At 68.0% G+C, this 19,378-nt stretch overlaps 2 protein-coding genes across 3 annotated transcripts; both read left to right on the top strand.

Moving 5' to 3' along the window:
- Window positions 1-82: 82 nt before the first annotated feature.
- On the top strand, window positions 83-10,187 carry LOC141944987 (natural resistance-associated macrophage protein 1). Of its 2 annotated transcripts, XM_074872307.1 has the most exons (23): window positions 83-159; window positions 364-576; window positions 690-745; window positions 1,045-1,131; window positions 1,297-1,467; window positions 1,651-1,775; window positions 1,864-1,940; window positions 2,042-2,130; window positions 3,489-3,606; window positions 4,175-4,308; window positions 5,041-5,163; window positions 5,467-5,586; window positions 6,385-6,491; window positions 6,585-6,655; window positions 6,765-6,832; window positions 6,966-7,121; window positions 7,248-7,406; window positions 7,591-7,680; window positions 7,859-7,978; window positions 8,511-8,660; window positions 8,753-8,826; window positions 9,273-9,426; window positions 9,515-9,763. In XM_074872307.1, the coding sequence occupies exons 1-23, from the start codon at window positions 84-86 to the stop codon at window positions 9,623-9,625; spliced, it is 2,649 nt and encodes an 882-aa protein (XP_074728408.1). In that variant the 5' UTR covers window position 83; the 3' UTR covers window positions 9,626-9,763. The 2 variants fall into 2 exon arrangements, with proteins under 2 accessions (XP_074728408.1, XP_074728407.1); XM_074872306.1 differs by lacking the exon at window positions 8,753-8,826 and having other exon boundaries at window positions 9,515-10,187.
- A 3,398-nt stretch (window positions 10,188-13,585) lies between these two features.
- CTDSP1 (CTD small phosphatase 1) lies at window positions 13,586-19,170 on the top strand. Its single transcript, XM_074873478.1, has 7 exons — window positions 13,586-13,726; window positions 15,076-15,218; window positions 15,422-15,523; window positions 15,721-15,777; window positions 16,289-16,381; window positions 16,655-16,840; window positions 16,939-19,170. The coding sequence occupies exons 1-7, from the start codon at window positions 13,660-13,662 to the stop codon at window positions 17,065-17,067; spliced, it is 777 nt and encodes a 258-aa protein (XP_074729579.1). The 5' UTR covers window positions 13,586-13,659; the 3' UTR covers window positions 17,068-19,170.
- Window positions 19,171-19,378: the final 208 nt, after the last annotated feature.

Below are 19,378 nucleotides of genomic sequence, written 5' to 3'. Positions count from 1 at the left end.
GCACCGCGGGTGTACCGCGCTTTGGGGCAGACGTGCTGCCCCCTCACCTGGGGGGTCCGGCAGCAGGAGCCCCCAGGCGAGTCATGGAGCCCCCCGCCGAGTGCCGGCAGGAGACGCCAGCCCTCACCGAGGCAGCCGCCGAGTTCCTGAGACTCATCGGTGGGTGCCCCCCCCCCCCCCCCCCCCCACCCCGGTATCCTCCTTGTTCCCCTCCCCTCCGGGGGGTCCTTGGTGCAGGAGTGGGGGGCGGGGCGGGGGGGGCTTGAGCCGGGTATAAATGGTGAGGGGCTCAGCCCAGCCTGCGCGGGGGGGTGCGCTGGGGGGGTGAGGTGCCCCGGGCAGGGCTGACTGTCCCTCGGGCAGGGCCGGAGGAGCTGGAGCGCTGCCTGTTCGCCGAGACGCTGGAGGTGGTGGCAGCGGGGGGACAGCCAAGGGACCAGGCGCGGGGCCAGTGGTGGCTGGCAGCCCGGTGGGCACCCTACGAGCGGGCGGGCGAGCCGGTGCGGAGCTGCCTCCTGGTGCAGGCCGGCTCCCGCAGCAGGCAGGCCGGCGCACCCGGCTCCAGAACCCTCAAAGGTGGGTCGGGGGCGGCTTGGGGGGGGGGGGGTCCCTCCTCCTCCCCAGGGCTGTGGTGGGGGGCACTGCTGCAGTGCCAGCGGGGGGGGCTGAGCGTGGCTCTGCTCTGCCAGCTTACGTGACCCCGCAGCTGGAGACCCTGGAGCAGGAGGAGCAGGAGCGCCTGGAGGTAACTGGTGTGGCGGTGGCATGTCCCCTTTCCCGTGTCCTGCACCCCTGCCCTGGGGTGTGCCCTGCAGCCATGCCCTCCTGGGGACAGCCTGGTGTCCCCTCCCCAGCTGGGACACCAGCCCTGTCCCACCAGCCTGGTTCCTATCCCCTACTCTGGGGGGTGGCTGGAGTGGGGAGTTTCCCACAATGCATCTGACATGGTACCCTGATTGAAAGGGGTGCTGGGGTGTGCCCCCCACTCAGAGAGGGAGTGCCCTGGCTCTGCCCCCCACCCTGTGCTCCCCACCCCTCCCACAGCTCCAGGCACAGCCCGTAGAGAGGAGGATACACATCGTGAGCCACCAGCACAGGATGACTGTCACCAAGAGCCTCCGGGAGGGAGAGGTGAGGGAGGGGGGTGTGTGTCTCTCTGTCCCCCAGATGGGGCACATCCTGGGAGGGGGGGGCATGGCTGGCCTGTCCCACCCAGGGGTGCCCCCAGGCTCTGGGAGGTGCTGTCCCTGGGGACGGGCTGTGGCTGTCCCATGAGGTGGCCGGGTCTCTCTGCAGGCAGAGCCGAATTGCTGGAGCTTCTCCTACGGCCAGGCTGAGCTGCGGGGGCTGCTGCCCGAGGGTGCCAGCCTCCTGCTGCTGCGGGTGCTGGCGTGCCGGCGGGCAGTGCCCCCCAACCTCGTCTTCCCGGCCATTGACACCGAGGGCCACCTCTGCACCTCCAGCTACGTGAGCCACCGGCCAGGGCGGCCCGTGGGATGGGGGGTCTGGCTCAGGTTGGGGGTGGCAGGGTGGGATGCAGGAGGTGGGAGTGAGCAGAGTGTGGTTGACAGCATGAGGGGGACATGGGGATGGCACCTGGGGGCAGGAATGACTCCGGGGCAGGGGTGACCCCTGATCGTGCCCTCCCAGCGTGCCCTGGGCATCCAGCAGCAGGCGGTCGGCTCGGCAGAGGCAGAGGTGTTTGTGATCGAGCGAGCCATGCACACTGTCACAGGCATCTCCACCATCTGGCACAGCAGCTTCCTCCCCAGCGGGTACGGGGGGGGTCCAGCCGGGGGCACCCCCAGCCCTGCCAGCCTGGTGGGGTCCCAGGAGGGGGGTCACCAGCTCTTACCCCCGCAGGCATTTGGCCCGGCTGGTGCAGGTCGGCTGCCCAATGCTCGTGCTTCTGCAGGATGAGTCTGTCCTCCGTGAGACAGGTACTGAGGGGGGGGAGGCTTGTGCCCCCCAGCACGGGCAGCCCCTGCCCACTGCCTGGCAGCTGAGTGGGGAACGCCCTGCCCTGCCTTTCTGCTGCCAGGTGGAGCCAAGCCACGGCCCCCCTTCCCCAAACAGCCCCTGGACTGGGAGGAGGACCTCCAGCTCCGCTCCTGGTTCCTGGACAGGAAGGTGAGATGGGGGGACATGGGGCTGTGCCACTCCCCAGCAGGATCTCCCCTGGGGTGTCCAGGGGGCACAGTGGGGGGGCAGGCTGGTCAGCATCCTCCCCCACACCTCCTCAAGTGTGGGAAAGGACCCAGGTATCCTGCCCCCCACCCTGGCACAGCACCCCAGGGAGGAACATTGGTGCCCACGCCTCCCCTCCAATGCAGGAGGAGCTGCAAGCGTCCCACGCTGCCTACGTCCAGCAGCACCCCGAGCTCTGGGTGCTACTGTCTGACTTCCTCCAGGCCCTGCTCCTCCAGCAGCCCCATGACCCCATCTCCTTTGCTGCCCAATTCTTCGCCCGCCAGCAGCCCCCCAGCACCCCCTTTGCCTCCACCGGGGCTGCCAGCCCTGTCCCCAACCCCCTGCTCCACCACCCTCCAGCTAACGGGGAATAAAGCTGCCAGCACTGCTTGTCCAGGCTCGTTTGCTTTGAGGAAATTGAGGCACGGAGAGGGCAGGGGGGGCTGCGTTGCATGCTAATGCCCCCCCATGCCAGTCTGGGGGGACCCTGTACCCCTACCAGCTGTTCTAGCCCTTGCCTGGGGTGGGGGGTGCCTGGGGCATACCCCGGAGCACGGCCAGGCTCGCATCCCTGTGCCCCACATGACCCTGGGGGCAGACCCCGATGCCCACCTCTCTGTGGGGCACAGCCCGGCTGGCAGAGGCGTGCCACAGAGAGAAGGGGGGCACTACCCGGGCACCCATGGGTGCATCTGGGGTGCCCCCCTTCTACCTTCACAGCTACAAGGGCCCTCAGAATGGGGTGCCCTGCTTTTGCGGGCACAGTCTGACCTGTAACAGCACTGAGCACCCCATCTTTGGGGTGAAGGTCACCCCACCCAGGAGCACTGTGACGCAGAGCCTGCCTGGCTGGGTGCTCCCCCCAGCAGCTGAGGGTGCATTTTGACCTGCTCATGCGCTTGTGCAATGCACGCCTGCTTCCTCCTCGCTCCCGCTCCTCTGGCCTTTCCCCTACTCCCGTGGGGCCAACCCTCCCTCCCCATACTGCGGGACACTGTCCCCTGTCCCCCCAACCACCCAAAGAGCAGGACCCCTGGCTTGTGACGGAGGGTGACACACAGGCACGATCCCACACCCCTGGGCAGGCTGGCCTGGGTGCCTTGTGTTTGCACGTACGTGTGCATGGCAAGGGGAAATGAGGCTCTGGGTCCCCCCCTCCTGGCACAGGGTGGGGGAACTGAGACTGCACATTCATAGCACCCAACCCCCCTGCCCCCCCACCCTAGGCGGGGCCCCTTTCCCATCCCAGGTCAGCGAGTGGGGAAGGAACACTTCCTTCTCCTCCTCTCCTCCTCAAGGGGGGGCAACTGGCGGGTCCTTTAAAAGCTGGGTGGCGGGCACTGCACCCAGGGTCGAGATCAAGGCTCCCTATCAGCATGTCCAGATCGGGTCCAGCCATGGCATCACCAGAGCCAGGTGAGCCCCCATGGGTCCCCCCCCACACCTCCTTTCCTCCCCCAATCCCCTTCCCTTCACACTGAGACCCCTGACTCTTCTACCCCCACCCCTGCTGGCACCATCCATCCCCCCCAGCCTGTCCTGGCTTCCCCACCTCCCCCATCCTCTGTTCCCCTGAACCCATGCTCCCAGGACGTGGGTGTGCTGGGGGCGGGGAGTGGGACCAGTACCAGCCTCTTGTCCCCATCCCGTGCCCACGCAGCAGCAGGACCCAGAGCAGAGTCCCCTCCTGTCCCTCCTGTCCAGAAATGCACTTGGCTCAGACTGGTGAAGATTGGGCTCAGACCAGGGGTTTTTAGGGACACCTAAGCTGGAGGTGGTATCCGACCCCTTTGGGCAGCCTGGCAGCCCCCATACAGCCACCCTCACAGCCCCCATGGAAAAATGGGGCTTCTCCCTTATGGGGCTCACTGGTCAGGGCCAGGTGAGACTGTGGGGAAGCCGGTACCGGGGCTGCCAGCCCACCAGTGTCCTTGTCCCCCCAGCAGGCTGCCACCTCCCCTCCTCCTCTTCTTCACCCCCCCAGGCCTCACCGGGTCGCTGAACCGGGGCCAAGCCCAGACTTACGGCACCAGTGGGAGCCCCGTGCCCCCACAGCGCCCTGGCACCCAGGATCAGACCTACTTGGACGAACTCATCAGCATCCCCAAGGGTGATGGGGTAGGTGCGGCCAGGCTGGCACCTCCATCTGAGGGAGGGCAGAGACGGGCAGGGGGCCAGGAGCCTGAGGTGGGGAGGCAAAGGGCCACTGCAGCGGGGAAGGGGAGAAAGACACGCCTGGGACGTGCCCTGGGCAGCTCAGCATCCCCAGACCCGTGTCAGGCAAATCACAGCCCCAGGCGGAGCATTTCCACACCTACAGGCTTCCAGCTGGGGAAACTGAGGCACGGGGTGAGGTGCTACCCAGCCGCAGGGATCACCCCACTGCTCACACACCTCCTGGGCTCCTCGTCCTGGGCCACCTGAGCCCAGCCCAGTCGGGGTTCCTCAGGCTGCCTGTGCCCCACCGGCTCCCCCATCCCCAGCTGGCCCTAGGGGGCAGAAGGCAGAAGGAGAAGAAATGGGGGTTCCTCTGCCAGGAGGGGTGGTGAAAGCGGGGCTCAGCAGCGGGATCCCATGGGGTGCAACTAACGGTGCCTGACAGCCCCAGGACCCCCCTGTCCAATCTGTCCCCAGGTGGGATACGGGGTCTTGCTGCTTCTAACAGAGACAGGCTGGGAGGCAGCAGTTCCCTCCCCAAAGCAGGTGGGAGAAATGTCCTCTCTGTACGAAATGCACCCATGAGGGCAGCACAGGGCTTCCCAGCACCGGGCTAAAGGGGACCGGGAGTGCAACTGGGAGACACTGGTTTTGAATTGGAGCTCCTCGCTCTGACTGCCTGCCTCGTCCTAGCCCGGTTTCAGCTTTAGGAAACTCTGGGCTTTCACCGGTCCCGGCTTCCTCATGAGCATTGCCTACCTGGACCCGGGAAACGTGGAGTCGGACCTGCAGTGCGGGGCAGTGGCAGGGTTCAAGGTGAGCCCCGGGCCTCCCCCCCGGCCCCAGGGTCAGGAAGCAGCCGGGGGTTTCGTAACCCCTCCTGCACCAACGGCCGCCCAGCCCCATGGTGAACTGGCTTCCCCAGCCCAGGGAGCGGGAAGAGCACAGGGGGGGCCCTTGGCACTGGGGGAGGGCACCTGGTGATCTGAGAGGGCCACCCCTCTGCCTGGGCTGGGCACCACCTCCAGCCCCTCCGGGCTGTTTGATAACCTTGCTGGGAGCCCCAGGCAGCTGGATCCTGCCTGGTGCTCAGCCCACCCTTCTACCCGCCCCCCGCAGCTGCTGTGGGTGCTGCTGTGGGCCACGATCCTGGGGCTGCTGTGCCAGCGCCTGGCCATCCGGCTGGGCGTGGTGACAGGGAAGGACCTGGGTGAGATTTGCTACCTCTATTACCCCAAGGTGAGCAGCCACGGGGAGCCCCCCAGGGGTCACAGCCTGGGGGGACCCCGTGCTTGGGCTGGTGATGGTCCTGGCAGGGACTGGGGGGGCTGAAGAGGAACAGAAAGATGCTGCGAGAGCCCCACCTCTCCCAGGGGGTCCCCAAAGCCCTTCCAGCCCCAGTGCCCCCCACCTAGCACCCACAACCCCCTGCAGTATGGGGGCCCAGAGAGAGGAGGGGGGGGAGCAGCTACCTCAGTGTCCTGGTCTGATCTGGGGACACATGAGCGCGTCCCCCAGGGGGGTGAGCCAGGGTGTCGGGGCAGCGACGCGCAGCTGAGACGCGGGGCAAGCCTGGACGCGTTGGTGCAGAGACCTGACGGGGCTCAGGGGGGTCACACAGCAAAGGAGAGGGGGGGAGATAGGGGTCCCGTCTAGGCAGCAGAATCCTGATGGTGAGGAATGAGCAATGAGATGTTGGCTGAATGACAGGTCCCCAAAAGGAGGGCTGGACGCGTCCCTCTGCCCCAGAACCCCCCAGGAGCACCATATGCAGACAGCTGGGTCCTGTCCTCAGCTCCCACTGGGGCAGGGATGGGGATGGGGGACAGGCTGGGATTTAGGATCTATCTTGCACCCTGAGATTGTGTCGTGGGAGAGGCTGGGGAGGGTGGGGGTGTCTCCCGGGGTCCCCATGCTGCTCTGGGTGGCCTGCTGCAGTCTGGGGACAGGGGTCTCCACCCTTGAGGCTGTGCCAGCTCGCCTGGGGCCAAGACCTGCTGCGGGCTCAGGCACCTCACAGTGCCCCGGCCCCGCCAGGTGCCCCGCGTGCTGCTCTGGCTCATGATCGAGATCGCCATCATCGGCTCCGACATGCAGGAGGTGATCGGGACAGCCATCGCCTTCAGCCTGCTCTCAGCCGGCCGGTGAGCTGCCCCATGGGGAACCCCCCCAGGCTCCCCCATGTCCCTGTTCCACCGAGGGGCACACGTCTAACGCCCCCCCTTGCCATCCTGCAGCATCCCCCTCTGGGGTGGGGTCCTTATCACCATTGTGGACACCCTCTTCTTCCTCTTTCTTGACAAGTATGGTGAGTGCTGGGGTGTGGGAAACAGGGGGACACTCACCAGGGCAGCCCTGGTGCCGATGTGGCACCAGTGTTCCCCGTTCCGTCCCACTCCATCTCTTGACTCCTCTAGGACTCCGCAAACTGGAGGCTTTCTTTGGCTTCCTCATCACCATCATGGCCCTGACCTTCGGCTATGAGGTGAAGTGGGGACCTGGGGACACCCCTTTCCCTGCAGGGCACTGTCAGGAGACCCCTGTGGGGCATCCCCACTGTCACCGGCCTGCGGCAGAGGGGGGTCCAGCTCACAGTGCCCCTTCCCACTGGTACCCAGTACGTGGTGGTGAGGCCACAGCAGGTGGAGGTGCTGAAGGGCATTTTCCTGCCCTACTGCCCGGGCTGCGGGCGAGAGGAGCTGCTCCAGGCCGTGGGCATCGTTGGTGCCATCATTATGCCCCATAACATCTTCCTCCACTCCTCCTTGGTCAAGGTGAGACCAAGGCACTGCCACGGGCACTGCCACCCCAGGGTGTCTTGGTGGGGACCAGCTGGTCCTGGCTGTGGGACAGGGGTGCTTGCCTGATCCTGTGGCACCCATGTCACCTGCCGTGCCCAGACACGAGCGATTGACCGGTCCAAGAAGGAGGCGGTGCAGGAGGCCAACATGTATTTCCTGACCGAGTCCTGCCTGGCCCTCTTCATCTCCTTCCTCATCAACCTCTTCGTCATGTCTGTCTTTGGTGAGGCTTTCTACCACCAGCGAAACGAGGACGTGGTGAGTGTCACCTCGCACCCACGGGGAGGTGACGGCTGTGCCCGGCTGTGGAGACGGGCAGGGCGAGCATCCCTTGGAGAGCGGGTGTCCTCATTCCCTGAGACATGGTGTGTGTGGGGGGGTCCACCCGTGTCTGTGGGGGCTACTGAGTGGCCAGCACGCTCGTGCTCGCCGTGCCTTGCAGCACAACAAGTGCGTCAACAGCAGCGTCAGCCACTATGCCGGCATCTTCCCCATCAACAACGAAACGGTCTCTGTGGATATCTACCAGGGGGTAAGTGGCCCCAGGCTGTGCTCAGCAGGCATCCGTACCCATTTGGGGGACATAGTGCTCCCCCCATTGACCCCTGGGGCTGGGGACTGCCATGACCCCGCTGGAATGCTGGCAGCTGATGGGGTGCCTGGGGTGGGGGACACTTTGCAATCCCCATGGTTTGAGTGTCCCCAAACAGGGTGTCATCCTGGGCTGCTATTTTGGGGTGGTGGCACTGTACATCTGGGCCATCGGGATCCTGGCAGCAGGACAGAGCTCCACGATGACCGGGACCTACGCAGGGCAGTTTGTCATGGAGGTGAGGGACTGGGATGCTGCCCCTCGCCCCCATGGGGAGAACCTGGGAGGAGAGGAATCATGGGTGGGCCCTGGGTGGGGAAGAGCTATGGGGAGCATCCACCTCCCCAGGGTTATTTGGCAGAGTTAATTGCCCCCATTCCTGCAGGAATCTAGGCATGGGCCATTGCCCACCCAGCAGGTGGCAGCTGGCTGGCACCAGGGTCCCTAGTCCCCAGGAGGTGGGATGGGGACAGTGCCCACACACTGCTGCTGCATGGCCACCTCCTCCTCCTATGATACCCTTACCAGAGGCACCCTGTGGGTGCCCCACGCAGTATGTCCCTAATTAGATCGTTTGCTTAATGAGCTGGAGCTGACATCTAGCGGGGCCCAGCAGCCTTGCAAGGGCCTGCTCAGCACCCTGGCACGGGAGACGGCAGGGGGGGCAATGCCCTGCCGTGTTCCTCTGAGCCCGGGTTTGGGGAGGCTGCCCTGGCATGATGCCCCAGGCACTGTGAGGGGAGAGGGCACAGGTTCTGCCGTGTCCCCAGGGCTTCCTGCAGCTCCGCTGGTCCCGCTTCGCCCGAGTGCTCTTCACCCGCTCCTTTGCCATCCTGCCCACCGTCTTCGTGGCCGCCTTCAAGGATGTCAGCCACCTCACAGGCATGAATGACCTGCTCAACGTCCTGCAGAGCATCCTGGTAAGGGGCGGGGGGGGGGGGGGGGGGGCAGCACCTGCTCCCCAACACTCCAGCCTGGTGGTCATGTCCCCTTCACCCCCCTCTCCTTCCAGCTGCCCTTTGCCGTCCTGCCCGTCCTCACCTTCACCAGCCTGCGCCCGCTCATGCAGGACTTCACCAACGGCCTGTGAGTGCCAGGGTGGGGGGAGGCACAGAGGGGGGCAGAGTGGGGCACCCCAGCTGCAGGCACTCTCCCTTTGGCCCATCCTGCCCCCCCAAACCATGCCGTGGGGGCAGTGGGTGTACGGGCATTGGGGGGGGCATGCTCATTCCCACCTGCCCGGGGCAGCCAGAGCGGGACAGACCCCATCACTGCCCTCTCCATCCTCATCCCAAAGCCACGTCCAGGCCCCTTGGGCATCCCTAGGTCCTCAGCATCCTCCTGGCACTGAAGGGTGGCCAAAGCCCATGCCCAGAGCCCCATCGTGGGGGTGTAGTATGGCCATGGGGTGCAGACATGTCCCGGTTGGGGTCTTGCTCACCTACAAACCCAGCCCACCCAGACCGCTGGCACACAGGGCACACGGGGTGGGGGCTCTGCCCTGGTGCTGATGACCATTCTCCTGCCCACAGCCCGGGGAAGGTGCTGATGACCCTCATCACGGGGCTGGTCTGTGCCATCAACATCTACTTCGTGGTGGACTTTCTGCCCACGCTGCAGAGCCTGGGGTACTACATCCCCCTGGGCCTGCTGCTGGCTGTCTACGTGGCCTTCGTCGCCTACCTGGTAGGGCTGGCACTGCGGGAAGGGGCAGCTGGGTGGGCATCACTGTCCCCCGCGGGTCCCCACCGACCTGCCCTCTTTGCCCCCACAGATCTGGACATGCAGCATTGTGCACGGAGCCCGGTTTCTGGACCGGGGCCACCACAGCCGGTTCAGCTTCGGCGTCTCACTCGACCCGCCGGCACTTGCAGGGACACGGTGACAGACCCTGTCCCGCCTTACTGTCCCCCTCTCCCTGCCCCGCACGGCCCGCCCCGCCCCAGGCACCGATTTGATGCCACGCCGAGCCCGAAGATGATGTTCTGGCCAGAGATGCACCCAGCAAGGAAGGGGTTAACAGCCGGGCAGACCTCCCCCCAAGTTTTTAGAGCCCCCCCCCCAATTCAGAGGTCCAGGCTGGATGCTGCGAAGACTGGGGGGGGGGGGGGGGAGGCGGGGAGCAGCAGGAGGTGCTTCCAGCCCTCGACACCGACGCTTCAGTGAATGAGCTGCCCCGGAGACCTCCCCTCCTCATTAGTGCCCGGGACCGCTAATCACCTCCCGGGACCGCTAATCACCTCCCGGGACCGCTAATCACCGCCCGGGACCGCTTATCACCGCCCGGGACCGCTAACCATCCCTCACCGCCCGCCGCCCGGGGCCAGCCCTAGGGGAGCCGGGGCTACCAGCCCCCGGCCCGGCCCGGCCGGAACCCCCGGGGAGGGCTCCTGAACTCGGGGCGAGGGAGGGGGGGCGCGGCTGATAAATGGCGTGTTTGTAACTTGGCCTCAGCCTCGCTGCTGCTGCGCGCCCCCGGGGCGGGGAGGGGACCCCCACGGCCCCCCCATACCCCGGGCCGAACCCTTCGCCTCAAGCTGAGGCGGCTCGGCTTGGGGGGGCTGGGGGGGGTGTGTGTGTTTCATACACCCGTGCGTGGCTGTGGGGGCGCGGGAGGGGAGGCTCAGCCCCAGCTCTTTGCATTCCCCCGGGGTGGGGGGGGAAGCGGGGAGGCGGGTGGGGGCCCACCGTGCCCTCCCCGCCCCGGATGCCCCGTTTCCCGCCTGTCGGCACCGCCGGATGCGGATGCGGGGCCGCTCGGGCCCTCCCCGGGGGCGGCCGTCACCCGCCCCCCCGGCCCCGCACCCCCCCGGTGGGGGGTCCCGCCGCGCTTCGCCCCCCGCCGCGGCCCGCACTTGCGAGACGCTCCCTGGCTGTTTCAAGGCTCCCCCCTCTCCCCCAGCACCCCCCCCACCCCCCAAAATACCCCTTCCCAAACCAGCCCGCCCGGGAGCTGGAGAGGGGCGATTCTGGGGACCCGCCGCCCCCCCACCCCCTCTCCAGCCCCGTGCCCCCCCCACTCCGGGAGGGAGACCCCCCCCCCCCGCTCCCGGGGGCCGCGCTTGTTTATGTGAAGAATTTCCCCTTCCTTAAAAGGGCGATGCTTGCCGGGCTGGGGCGGTGCCTCCCCCCCGCCTCCGCGTTGGCCCGGCCTCGGGCTGCTTGAAGGAGGAGCCAAATTGGTGGGGCCCACCGACAGGCGGGGTGTCCCCTGTTTCCCCCCCCGTAAGGGGCGCAGCCGGCCCCAGTCACCGGCTGCCACCGGCCCTGGGGAGGAGGAGCAGGGACCACCCTCCCACCACGGTGCTTCCGAGAGGCACCCACAGCCGGGGGTGCCCCTGCCCGGGGCTGCAGGACTGGGGGGCCTCGGGGTCGTCCCCAGCGGGCGCGGGGCTGGGCGGGGCTGGGCTCTGCGGGGTGCAGGGACTGGCCCCATGGTTCGTCCGAGGGGCAACACGTCCCCAGGGCTGTGCCAGCCCGCATGACCCTTCTCTGGCTGGCACCCCCAGCCCAGGGCACCCCCATTCCAGGGGCACCCCCAGCCTGGGGGCGCCCGCTTGGGCCTAGCTCTTAGCAGGAGGTGTCCAGGCCCCGGCCGTGGGGCAGCGCTTGGGGGGGCAGAGCTCCCAGAGCCATGGTTAGCTGGGGGAACAGGGGACAGTGTCATGGACCCCAGCCGAGGACAGTGGGGTGGCACAGAGGGGTCCCCCGGGGCCCAGCTGGCAGGACCCTGGTGCCTTTCCAGCCTATGTTTGCACCCCACAGCCCACACATCCAGCGGGGCTCTGCCTGCTCCTGGCCTGTCCCGGGGGTGCAGGATGAGGCCCCTGTCCCCACAAGCCCCATGTGTCCCCAGCTTGTCCCCCAGCCCCCGGACGGGGACGATGTCCCCTGAGCTCCCCAGCTGCCCGACCTGAGCAGGCAGCAAAGCTGGAAATGATGCTTCAACTGCCGCTGCAGGCGTCTGGCCCAGAGACTTTCCTAATTACATTAATTAGAGGACAAGCAGGGCCTGGCTGGGCTGGGGCTGCCGCCTGCGCATGGCTCATCAGGGACGGAAGAGGAGGATTCGGCCAGAGGGACAGGGGTCCCGGAGGGGACAGTGTGTGGCTCCGCTGATGTCCCCGCGGTGAGCAGCATCCCCGGGCAGCCGAGTCCAGCCCGCCGGGGACGAGGCAGGCGTCCTGCCCCGCTCCACCTGGGCTAGAGGAGCAGCACAGGTCAGCCCAAAATAGAGAGCGGAGGAAGCACAGCCTCTTCCTTCCTCTTCCTCCTGCCGGGCCAGGGGAGCCGGCTGCCTCCCAGCCCAGCGCTGCGCAGGGAAACCGAGGCACGGGCATGGCCACCGCCAGAGCAGGCGGAGGAGGGGCAGGACGCCGTGTCCCGGGTCCCAGCCCAGCCCGGTCCCTGCCACGGCTCCCCCGGGGACTCGGGGTGCCGGGATGCCCGGTGCGGAGCCGGGAGCAAGGGAGCCGCAGGCAGGAGCTGGCTTTTACTCTGCCACCGTTCCCACGGGCTGTTTGGTTCCCGTCGGCCCCGCAGCATCCTGATTCCCCAGCTGGGGGCACCTCTGGTGCCGCGGACCCCATTGCCCAAAGGGCAGAGCGGTGGCCACCGCGGGCATCGCTGCCTCGCCGGTGCCCCTTGTGTCCCCCGCCGCCCCGGGGCAGAAAGGACGATCTCAGCCCCTGAAGTTCCCAAATCGCAGCTGGACGAGGTGGAAAGACCCCAAAGAAGCTCAGATGGAGAATTTCCAAGCTGCTCCCTGCCCCCGGGGCAGCGCTGACAGAGGACGCAGCATCTCCTGTCACCGAGATGGCAGGGAAGGGGGTGACCGGGACCGGCTGGAGACCCCCCGGGGCTGGGCACTGCCGGGGGCACCGGGGGCGAGGCTGCCCTGGCAGGGCCTGGCCGGGCTTGCTGGGGGGCAAGGGGCTGGAGCTGGGGAATGCCATGGGGGGCTTGGGGGGGGGGGGGCACGAGTTTCCCCTGAAGGGATTGCGGCATTCTCTGTCTCCCGGTAAAAGCTGCTTTTTGGAGAGAGCCTGGAAACAACCCCGCTCACCCCCCCAGAAGGCATGAGAGGAGGAATTGCGGAGGAAAGCACGTGTATTGATAATATGTAATTCCTCAAATAGTTTGGGAATTGCAGGGGAGAGAGGGAAAGAAAAAAGCAAGCGGTTATGGGTGCAGCCCCCCAGCACCTGTTTCCCCATACACTGTCCTGCTCTGGCAATGGGGAACGTGTCCCCGGGGGCTGATGGGGACCCCCTCAGCCTGGAGCCACCGGGTCCAGGGGTCGCTGCTCCAGGGGACATCCAGCATGGGTGGCTGGGGGGGGCTTCATGCGCCGAGGGTGGCTGCAGGGGGGGGATCCTTCTCTCCTCCCCCCGGGGTTGACACCTTGGGGGGTGACAGCAGAGCTGATCCCTGAGCCGGGGGGAGCCCGACGGGGAGGGGTGGCGGGGGACCTCCGTACAACCACCATCGCGCCGGGTCTGGGGGGGTCCTTCCCAGCCAGACCTGCGTCGCAGGCGCCCCCGCCAAGACACCACCGCCCCTTGCAGCCCAAGTCACGGTCGCGGCCCGGCGGGGACCCCCGCTCCTCCCTCGCGGGGAGGGTGCCGGGAGGGGGAGTCGGGGGTGGGAGGAGGAGGAGGAGGAGGTGGAGGAGGAGGAAGGCCCCCCCCCCCGACGTTGCCCTTTTAAGGGGTTCCTTGAAACCGCGCCCGGGTTCCATGTTTGCAGCCCCAGCCCGGGCGGAGGAAACTCCATGTTGTAACAAAGTTTCCTCCGCGGCGCCGCTCCCGCGCCCGCCGCCCCGCGCCGCCGCCGGCCCCCGCCCCGCCTCCCCCCCCCTCCCCCCCCGGGGGCCGCGCCGGGGGGGGCCGCCCCCTCCCACCCCCCCCCCCGGCGCCCATGGAGCACCAGTCCATCATCGCCCAGGTTAGCAGGGAGGAGGGGAGCGCCCCGCTGCAGGAGAAAGGTAACGCGGGGAGGGGGGGGGATCCCTGCCCCCCCACCCCGCCCCCGGTGCGTGGAGGGGGGGTCCCCGGAGTCTCCGGCATCGGGGGCGGCTGGGAGCCTGCGGGCGGCTGGTCCCGGAGGGTGTGATGAGCTGCGGGAGGTCTCAGCCCCCCCCTCCCCCCCGCCCCGTGCGTTCCGCTGCCCTAGGGTTGGAGGGGGATGCGCTTGGGGCACGGGGGGCGGCGGGGCTCGGAGGGAGCGGGGCTGTCTGCACCGTCCTGGGCGCGGGGGGCCGTGCTCCGTCCCCTCCCGTCCCCCCGAATGCCGCCGGTGACCCTGAGGTGCTCGGGGCGCTGCTGGGGCCCAGCCTATCTGCGCTGTTTCCTCGGGCGGCGGGAGGGGGAGCGTGTTTGTGTGTGTGTGCAGGCAGCGCCGACACTGGGGCAGGGAGGGGGCCGAGCGCCGGGCACCCCGCTGCAGCCCCGGGCACAGCCCCGCGCCCCCCGCCCCGCGCAGGGGTTTGCCGGGCAGCGCTGCCCGTCCCGCTGCCGCCGGGCTGGGGAGCTGCGGGGCCGCGGGTGAGGGCAAGCGTGGGAACGGGCCCCATCCCCAGTGGGGAGCTCCAGCCCCACCGGCTTCCTGCCGCGGGGCTGCCGGGGCTGCTGGGGGCACAACAGGGGAGCTGCGGCTGCCGGCCCCGGGGCAGGACCCGTCCCGCCGGGCCGCTGGGGAAGGGGCTGGAGGCGCCGCGGGGCCCCGGGCGGCCAGGAGCTGCCCCTCTGCCTCAGTTTCCCCTTGATCCGCCAATGGGGGCTGCGGGAACGGCGCCCAGGGGCGGGAACTTTGCCCTGATTGGTGTCTCTTCTCCGGTACGCTCGAGTCGGCCAATGAGAGAAGGGGCTGACTGGGGGCGGGGAAAAGAGGAGCTGTAAGCCCCGCCTCCCTCCGGCGAGGCCCCGCCCCCAGAGCCGCCCGCCCGCGTGGGCCCGCGCCCCCCGGGCAGGGACGGCGGGGACGGGCCGCGGGTCCGCCACCGCCCCGGGCGCTGCCGCAGCGGCCACGGCTGCCCCGGGGGGCAGAGCCCCGCTGTTACTGTAGGGTCTCCAGCCGTGGCGGGGGGGCCCACGGGGGTCTCCCAACTCTGGTGGCCGCGGCGCTGCCCCGGCGCCGCCGCCTGGCAGGGCAGGAAGGGCGGCCGGATGGCTGCCGGGGGCTGATAAAGGCTCGGGGGGCTGCGGGGGGCACCTCCCGTGTCCGGCATCAACACCCCGAACCCGGTTCACTCCCCCCTCCCCTCACCGTGCCGGGACTGGGGGGCTCCCCCGGGGATGCCGCTGTCCTCTTACCCCCCTTCCTGCCCCCCCCCAGGTACCCAGGCCCCCGCCAAGAAGCCGCGGAGCCGCAGCATCCTCCAGTCCCTCTTCTGCTGCCTGTGCCGTGATGAGGGGGAGCCCTGTGCCGGCACCACCAGCGCCCCGCTGCTGGTGGAGGAGAACGGGGCCCTGCCCAAGGTACCCCCCCAGCACCCCCAGCCTGCCGTTAGAGGGGGGTCAGCGCTGCCCATCCTCAGCACTTCCCCTGTGCCAGGATGGGGGGTCTAAATGGGCTCCCCCCAGCCCATCCCCCTCCTTTGGATGGGCAGGAGGGGAGGGGGTGCCCCTCACCACCCTGCTGACCCCCGTGCTTGCCTGTGCCCCCCACCCCCCCGCCGCAGGCTGCCGTCAAACACCTCCTGCCTGAGATCAAGCCGCAGGACGCCAGCAAGCTGTGCGTGGTCATCGACCTGGACGAGACGCTGGTGCACAGCTCCTTCAAGGTGGGGGACACCCCGGCCCACCCCACCCCTCCTGCCCCACACCCACCCCCCCAAGTGATGCCCAGCACCCAGGCAGCCCTGCTGGGTCGGGTGGGGTGTCCCTGCGAGGGGACAGGGGGATGCCTGGTGGGCACAGGGCAGGCAGCGTTTGGGCAGGGGGTGCCTGCTTGGCGCTGACCCTTCTGTGCCCTCCCCAGCCAGTGAACAACGCCGACTTCATCATTCCCGTGGAAATCGATGGCATCATGCACCAGGTAACGGTGGGGGCGGGGGGCAGCCGCTGGGTGGGGGGCACAGCCCCCTCTGCCCCCTCCCTGGGGACCGGGAGCTGTCCCAGAACTCTGCACTGAGGGACAGTCAGGGATGTTGGGGTGCTAGGGCTGGCCCTTTGAGGGGCAGGGGTGTGTGCCCCTGTTGCCAGCGGGGTGGGGAGGTAAGGGGGTTCCCGGTGCAGTGCCCTCCTGCAGTGGCCGGCCCCGGGTTCAAGTAATCCAGGATAGGCTGTGGTCTGGGCAGTCAGCCTGTTCTCGGTTACTTGGTTCTGGAGCCGGCCGGATGCTTCGCCCAGGACGTGCCAGCGGGGCCGTCGCAGCCCCCAGCCCACGCGGGGCAGCCCCTGTGGCACGGGGCACAGGCAGCCCCCCAGCAGGGAGCCGCTGGCTGGGCTTGGGGACACGGGAGTCCCCCGGGGTGGGCGCGGGGGTGCTGGGTGGGGGCCGGGCAGCCGGTGCCCGTGGCGCGCTGCACTCGGCCCCGTGCCCGCAGGTGTACGTGCTGAAGCGGCCGCATGTGGACGAGTTCCTGCAGCGCATGGGCGAGCTCTTCGAGTGTGTGCTCTTCACCGCCAGCCTGGCCAAGGTGAGTGCCCCTGCCGCCCCCCACCATTGCCCTCCCCTTCCCAGCTACCCCCCTGCGGTGGCACGACTCCCTTTGCCTGCCCACCCCATGGGCATTGCTGGCCCCTTGTCCCCTGCCTACCTGCAGGCAGTGCCAGCGTTGGGCAGCGCTGCTGCCTGCCCCTTCCAGGTGCTGGCCAGGGAAACTGAGGCACGGGGCGAGCTGGCGCCGGTGGAGAGCTGGGTGCCACTGTCACTGTGGTGTGCCCCAGTGACCTTCCTCCCGTGTCCACAGTACGCAGACCCCGTAGCCGACCTGCTGGATAAATGGGGGGCTTTCCGGGCACGGCTTTTCCGGGAATCCTGCGTCTTCCACCGCGGCAACTACGTGAAGGACCTGAGCCGCCTGGGCCGCGACCTGCGCCGCATCATCATCGTGGACAACTCACCCGCATCCTACATTTTCCACCCCGATAACGCCGTACGTACCCCCGGGGTGAGGCTGGGGGGTGGGCCTGGGATACGGAGGGGAGGTGGTGGGGCCCCCCTCTCAGCCACTGCCCACTGCGCTGCCCGTAGGTGCCGGTGGCCTCCTGGTTCGATAACATGGCGGACACGGAGCTGCTGGACCTGCTGCCCTTCTTCGAGAGGCTCAGCAAGGTGGAGGACGTGTACGCAGTGCTCAAGAAGCAGCGGACTAACAGCTAGTGGCCCCACCCCACCCCACCGGGTGCTGCCGGCGGGGGGGGGCAATGCCGTGGCAGCCCGGTGCCTTATTTTGGGGGGGGGTTCCCAGTGTGTCCCCCCTATCATCCTTCCCAGCCCCGGTGGGCGCGGGAGCCCTCCCTGCCTGCTGGTGGTGGGAGATGTGGGTGCCCCTGCCGGGGAGCTGGGTGTCCCCCTTCCTGTGGATAAGGGGGGGGCCGTGGGTGACCCGCTGCCTTGCTGTGGTGGGGACCTGTTGGGGGGTTCCCATCCTGCCCCACTGTCCCATTCCCCCCACCCTCCCCCCCTGCAACCTGCATCCCCCCTCCCCAAAACGGTTCTCAGGTCCTTTATCCCTCTGTGTCCTCCCAAGGGGGGAGGAGGGGTCAGCAGCTGCTGCTTTCCACTGCCTTTGGGGGGGGGACTGGACCCCCCCAGTCAGGCTCTGCCTGCTGGGGGGGCTGGCGGTCCTCAGCCCCTATCTGCAGGGGAGCCCAAGAAGGGTTAACCCCTTACCACCCCCAAAAAATGGGGGGGGGTGTCTTATTGGCCTTGGTGCATGGGGCCACCACCGTACCCTTAACTCTGCCCTTGGTGCGGCTGATCACCTTTGGGGGGGGCCACATCCCTACCCCGCCTTGTGCCTTCTGCTGCCCCCCACCAAGGGGGTGTGTTTTGGGGGGCAGCCCAGCCTCAGGGCTGAGCCTCTGACCACAAATGCCCCCCATGTGCCTTGGGACACCGTGTCTCTGTGAACCCCCCAGCCGTGCAAGGGGTGTGCCTGGGGGGGTTCTTAATTCACCTCCTCCAACCTCAGTTTCTTCCCATGGGAGGGGGGTCTGGTGGCCTCCCCCCTCTCCAGTTACACTGTGTCAGTGGGAGCCACTCCAGTCACCAACAGGGGGGTCCCCTCCGTTGCGGTGTGGGGGGGCATGCATCCCCTCTCCATCCATCTGCAGCTTCACCAAAGGCTGCGACTCTTAGGGGGGAGGGATCCCCCCATACCAGCCTTAGTGTGCCCCCCCCAGCTGGGGCAGGGGTGGGGGGCACTGCAGGGTCCCCCCTCCCTTCAGCCTGGGGTTACCCTGACCCCCATGGGGTTGGGCTTGTGCCAGGGTGTCCCCCAGCCTTGAGGGGCTGGGGGCTCTCAGGGAGTGTTTGGGGCGGGGGGCTGAGCTCAGCCAGGCCTTTTTTAATGTCGCAATATGGACAACGTCTCATAACTTTTTAGGGGGAAAAGCAACGGTTTCCCAAAAAATCATGGGTGCCTTTTTACCGCTGTGCCAGGGAAGGAGGCGGCAGTATTGGGGGTGGGGGGGGTGGGGGGGATGCAGGGGTTTTTAGCTCTCCGGTGCTGTCCGGCCAGCTCCTGCTGGCACTGCCCTTCTCCCAACGCTGGGTGCCAGGGGGAGGCAAGGGTCCCCCCAGGCCTGCCTGCACCCCTGCCTCCACCCCGTGCCTCATGGCAGGGGGGTGGGATGGGGGATGCTGTGGCACACCCACCCCCCTGGACCCCTGCCTGCCCCGGGCCTGATCCTGCCCCTCCAGGAGGGTTGAACTCAGCACTTTATATTAGACAAGTCAAACGGCACCAGCGCAGCCCGCTGCCCAGCAAGCACCCATGGGTGCTGCAGCACCTGAGGAGCACAGCCCCCATGCTGGGCACCCTTGGGGGGTCCGGGGGGGCTGGAGGCAGCATTGGGGGGGGGCTGGGGAGGGCTGGGGGACCAGATCCAAGTGCCTTCATGTGATTAAAGCTGTCAAACCATCATGGAAAGAGGAATCCTGTGTGTGTGCGAGTGTGTGTGGGCATGGGTATGTGCTACATGTGTGTCGCTAGTGGGGGGGGGGGGGGCAGAGAGTCCCTGGGATCCCCTAAATCCCCCTGAGAAGGGGGGATGCTGCAGGTCAGTGCTGGGGGAGCACCCTCGGGCTGCAGGGTTGGAGGGTTACCCCTTGCCTGGTGCTAAGGTGACACCCTCATGCTCCAGGGCAGCCCCCCCCTAACCCCTTCTGCCGGAAAAAACCACCCTGATGCCACGGGGATGGGTATCCTGCCCCTTTACAAGGGAGTAACTGAATTTACCATGTGGGCTGTGCCCCCCAGCTTTGGGGCTTGGGGAGGGGTGGGCTGGTCACAAGTACGCCCTTCCTCACTTTCCTCCAAATGGGGTGTCAGACCCTCCCTGGGTAGACTGGGGGGGGTCACTGGGGAGACTTGTGACCCCCTCCCCCGGGCAGCCTGCTGCCAACATGCAGACAGTGGGGTGCTGGGGGGGGTGGGGTGTCTCTTAGTCTCTTAGCTGCCCCCCTC

The sequence above is a fragment of the Strix uralensis genome, chromosome 6 (assembly GCF_047716275.1).
Source record: "Strix uralensis isolate ZFMK-TIS-50842 chromosome 6, bStrUra1, whole genome shotgun sequence".
Classification (NCBI taxonomy): domain Eukaryota; kingdom Metazoa; phylum Chordata; class Aves; order Strigiformes; family Strigidae; genus Strix; species Strix uralensis.
Note: the sequence above shows the minus strand (reverse complement) of the source record. Positions and strands in the feature narration are given on the sequence as shown.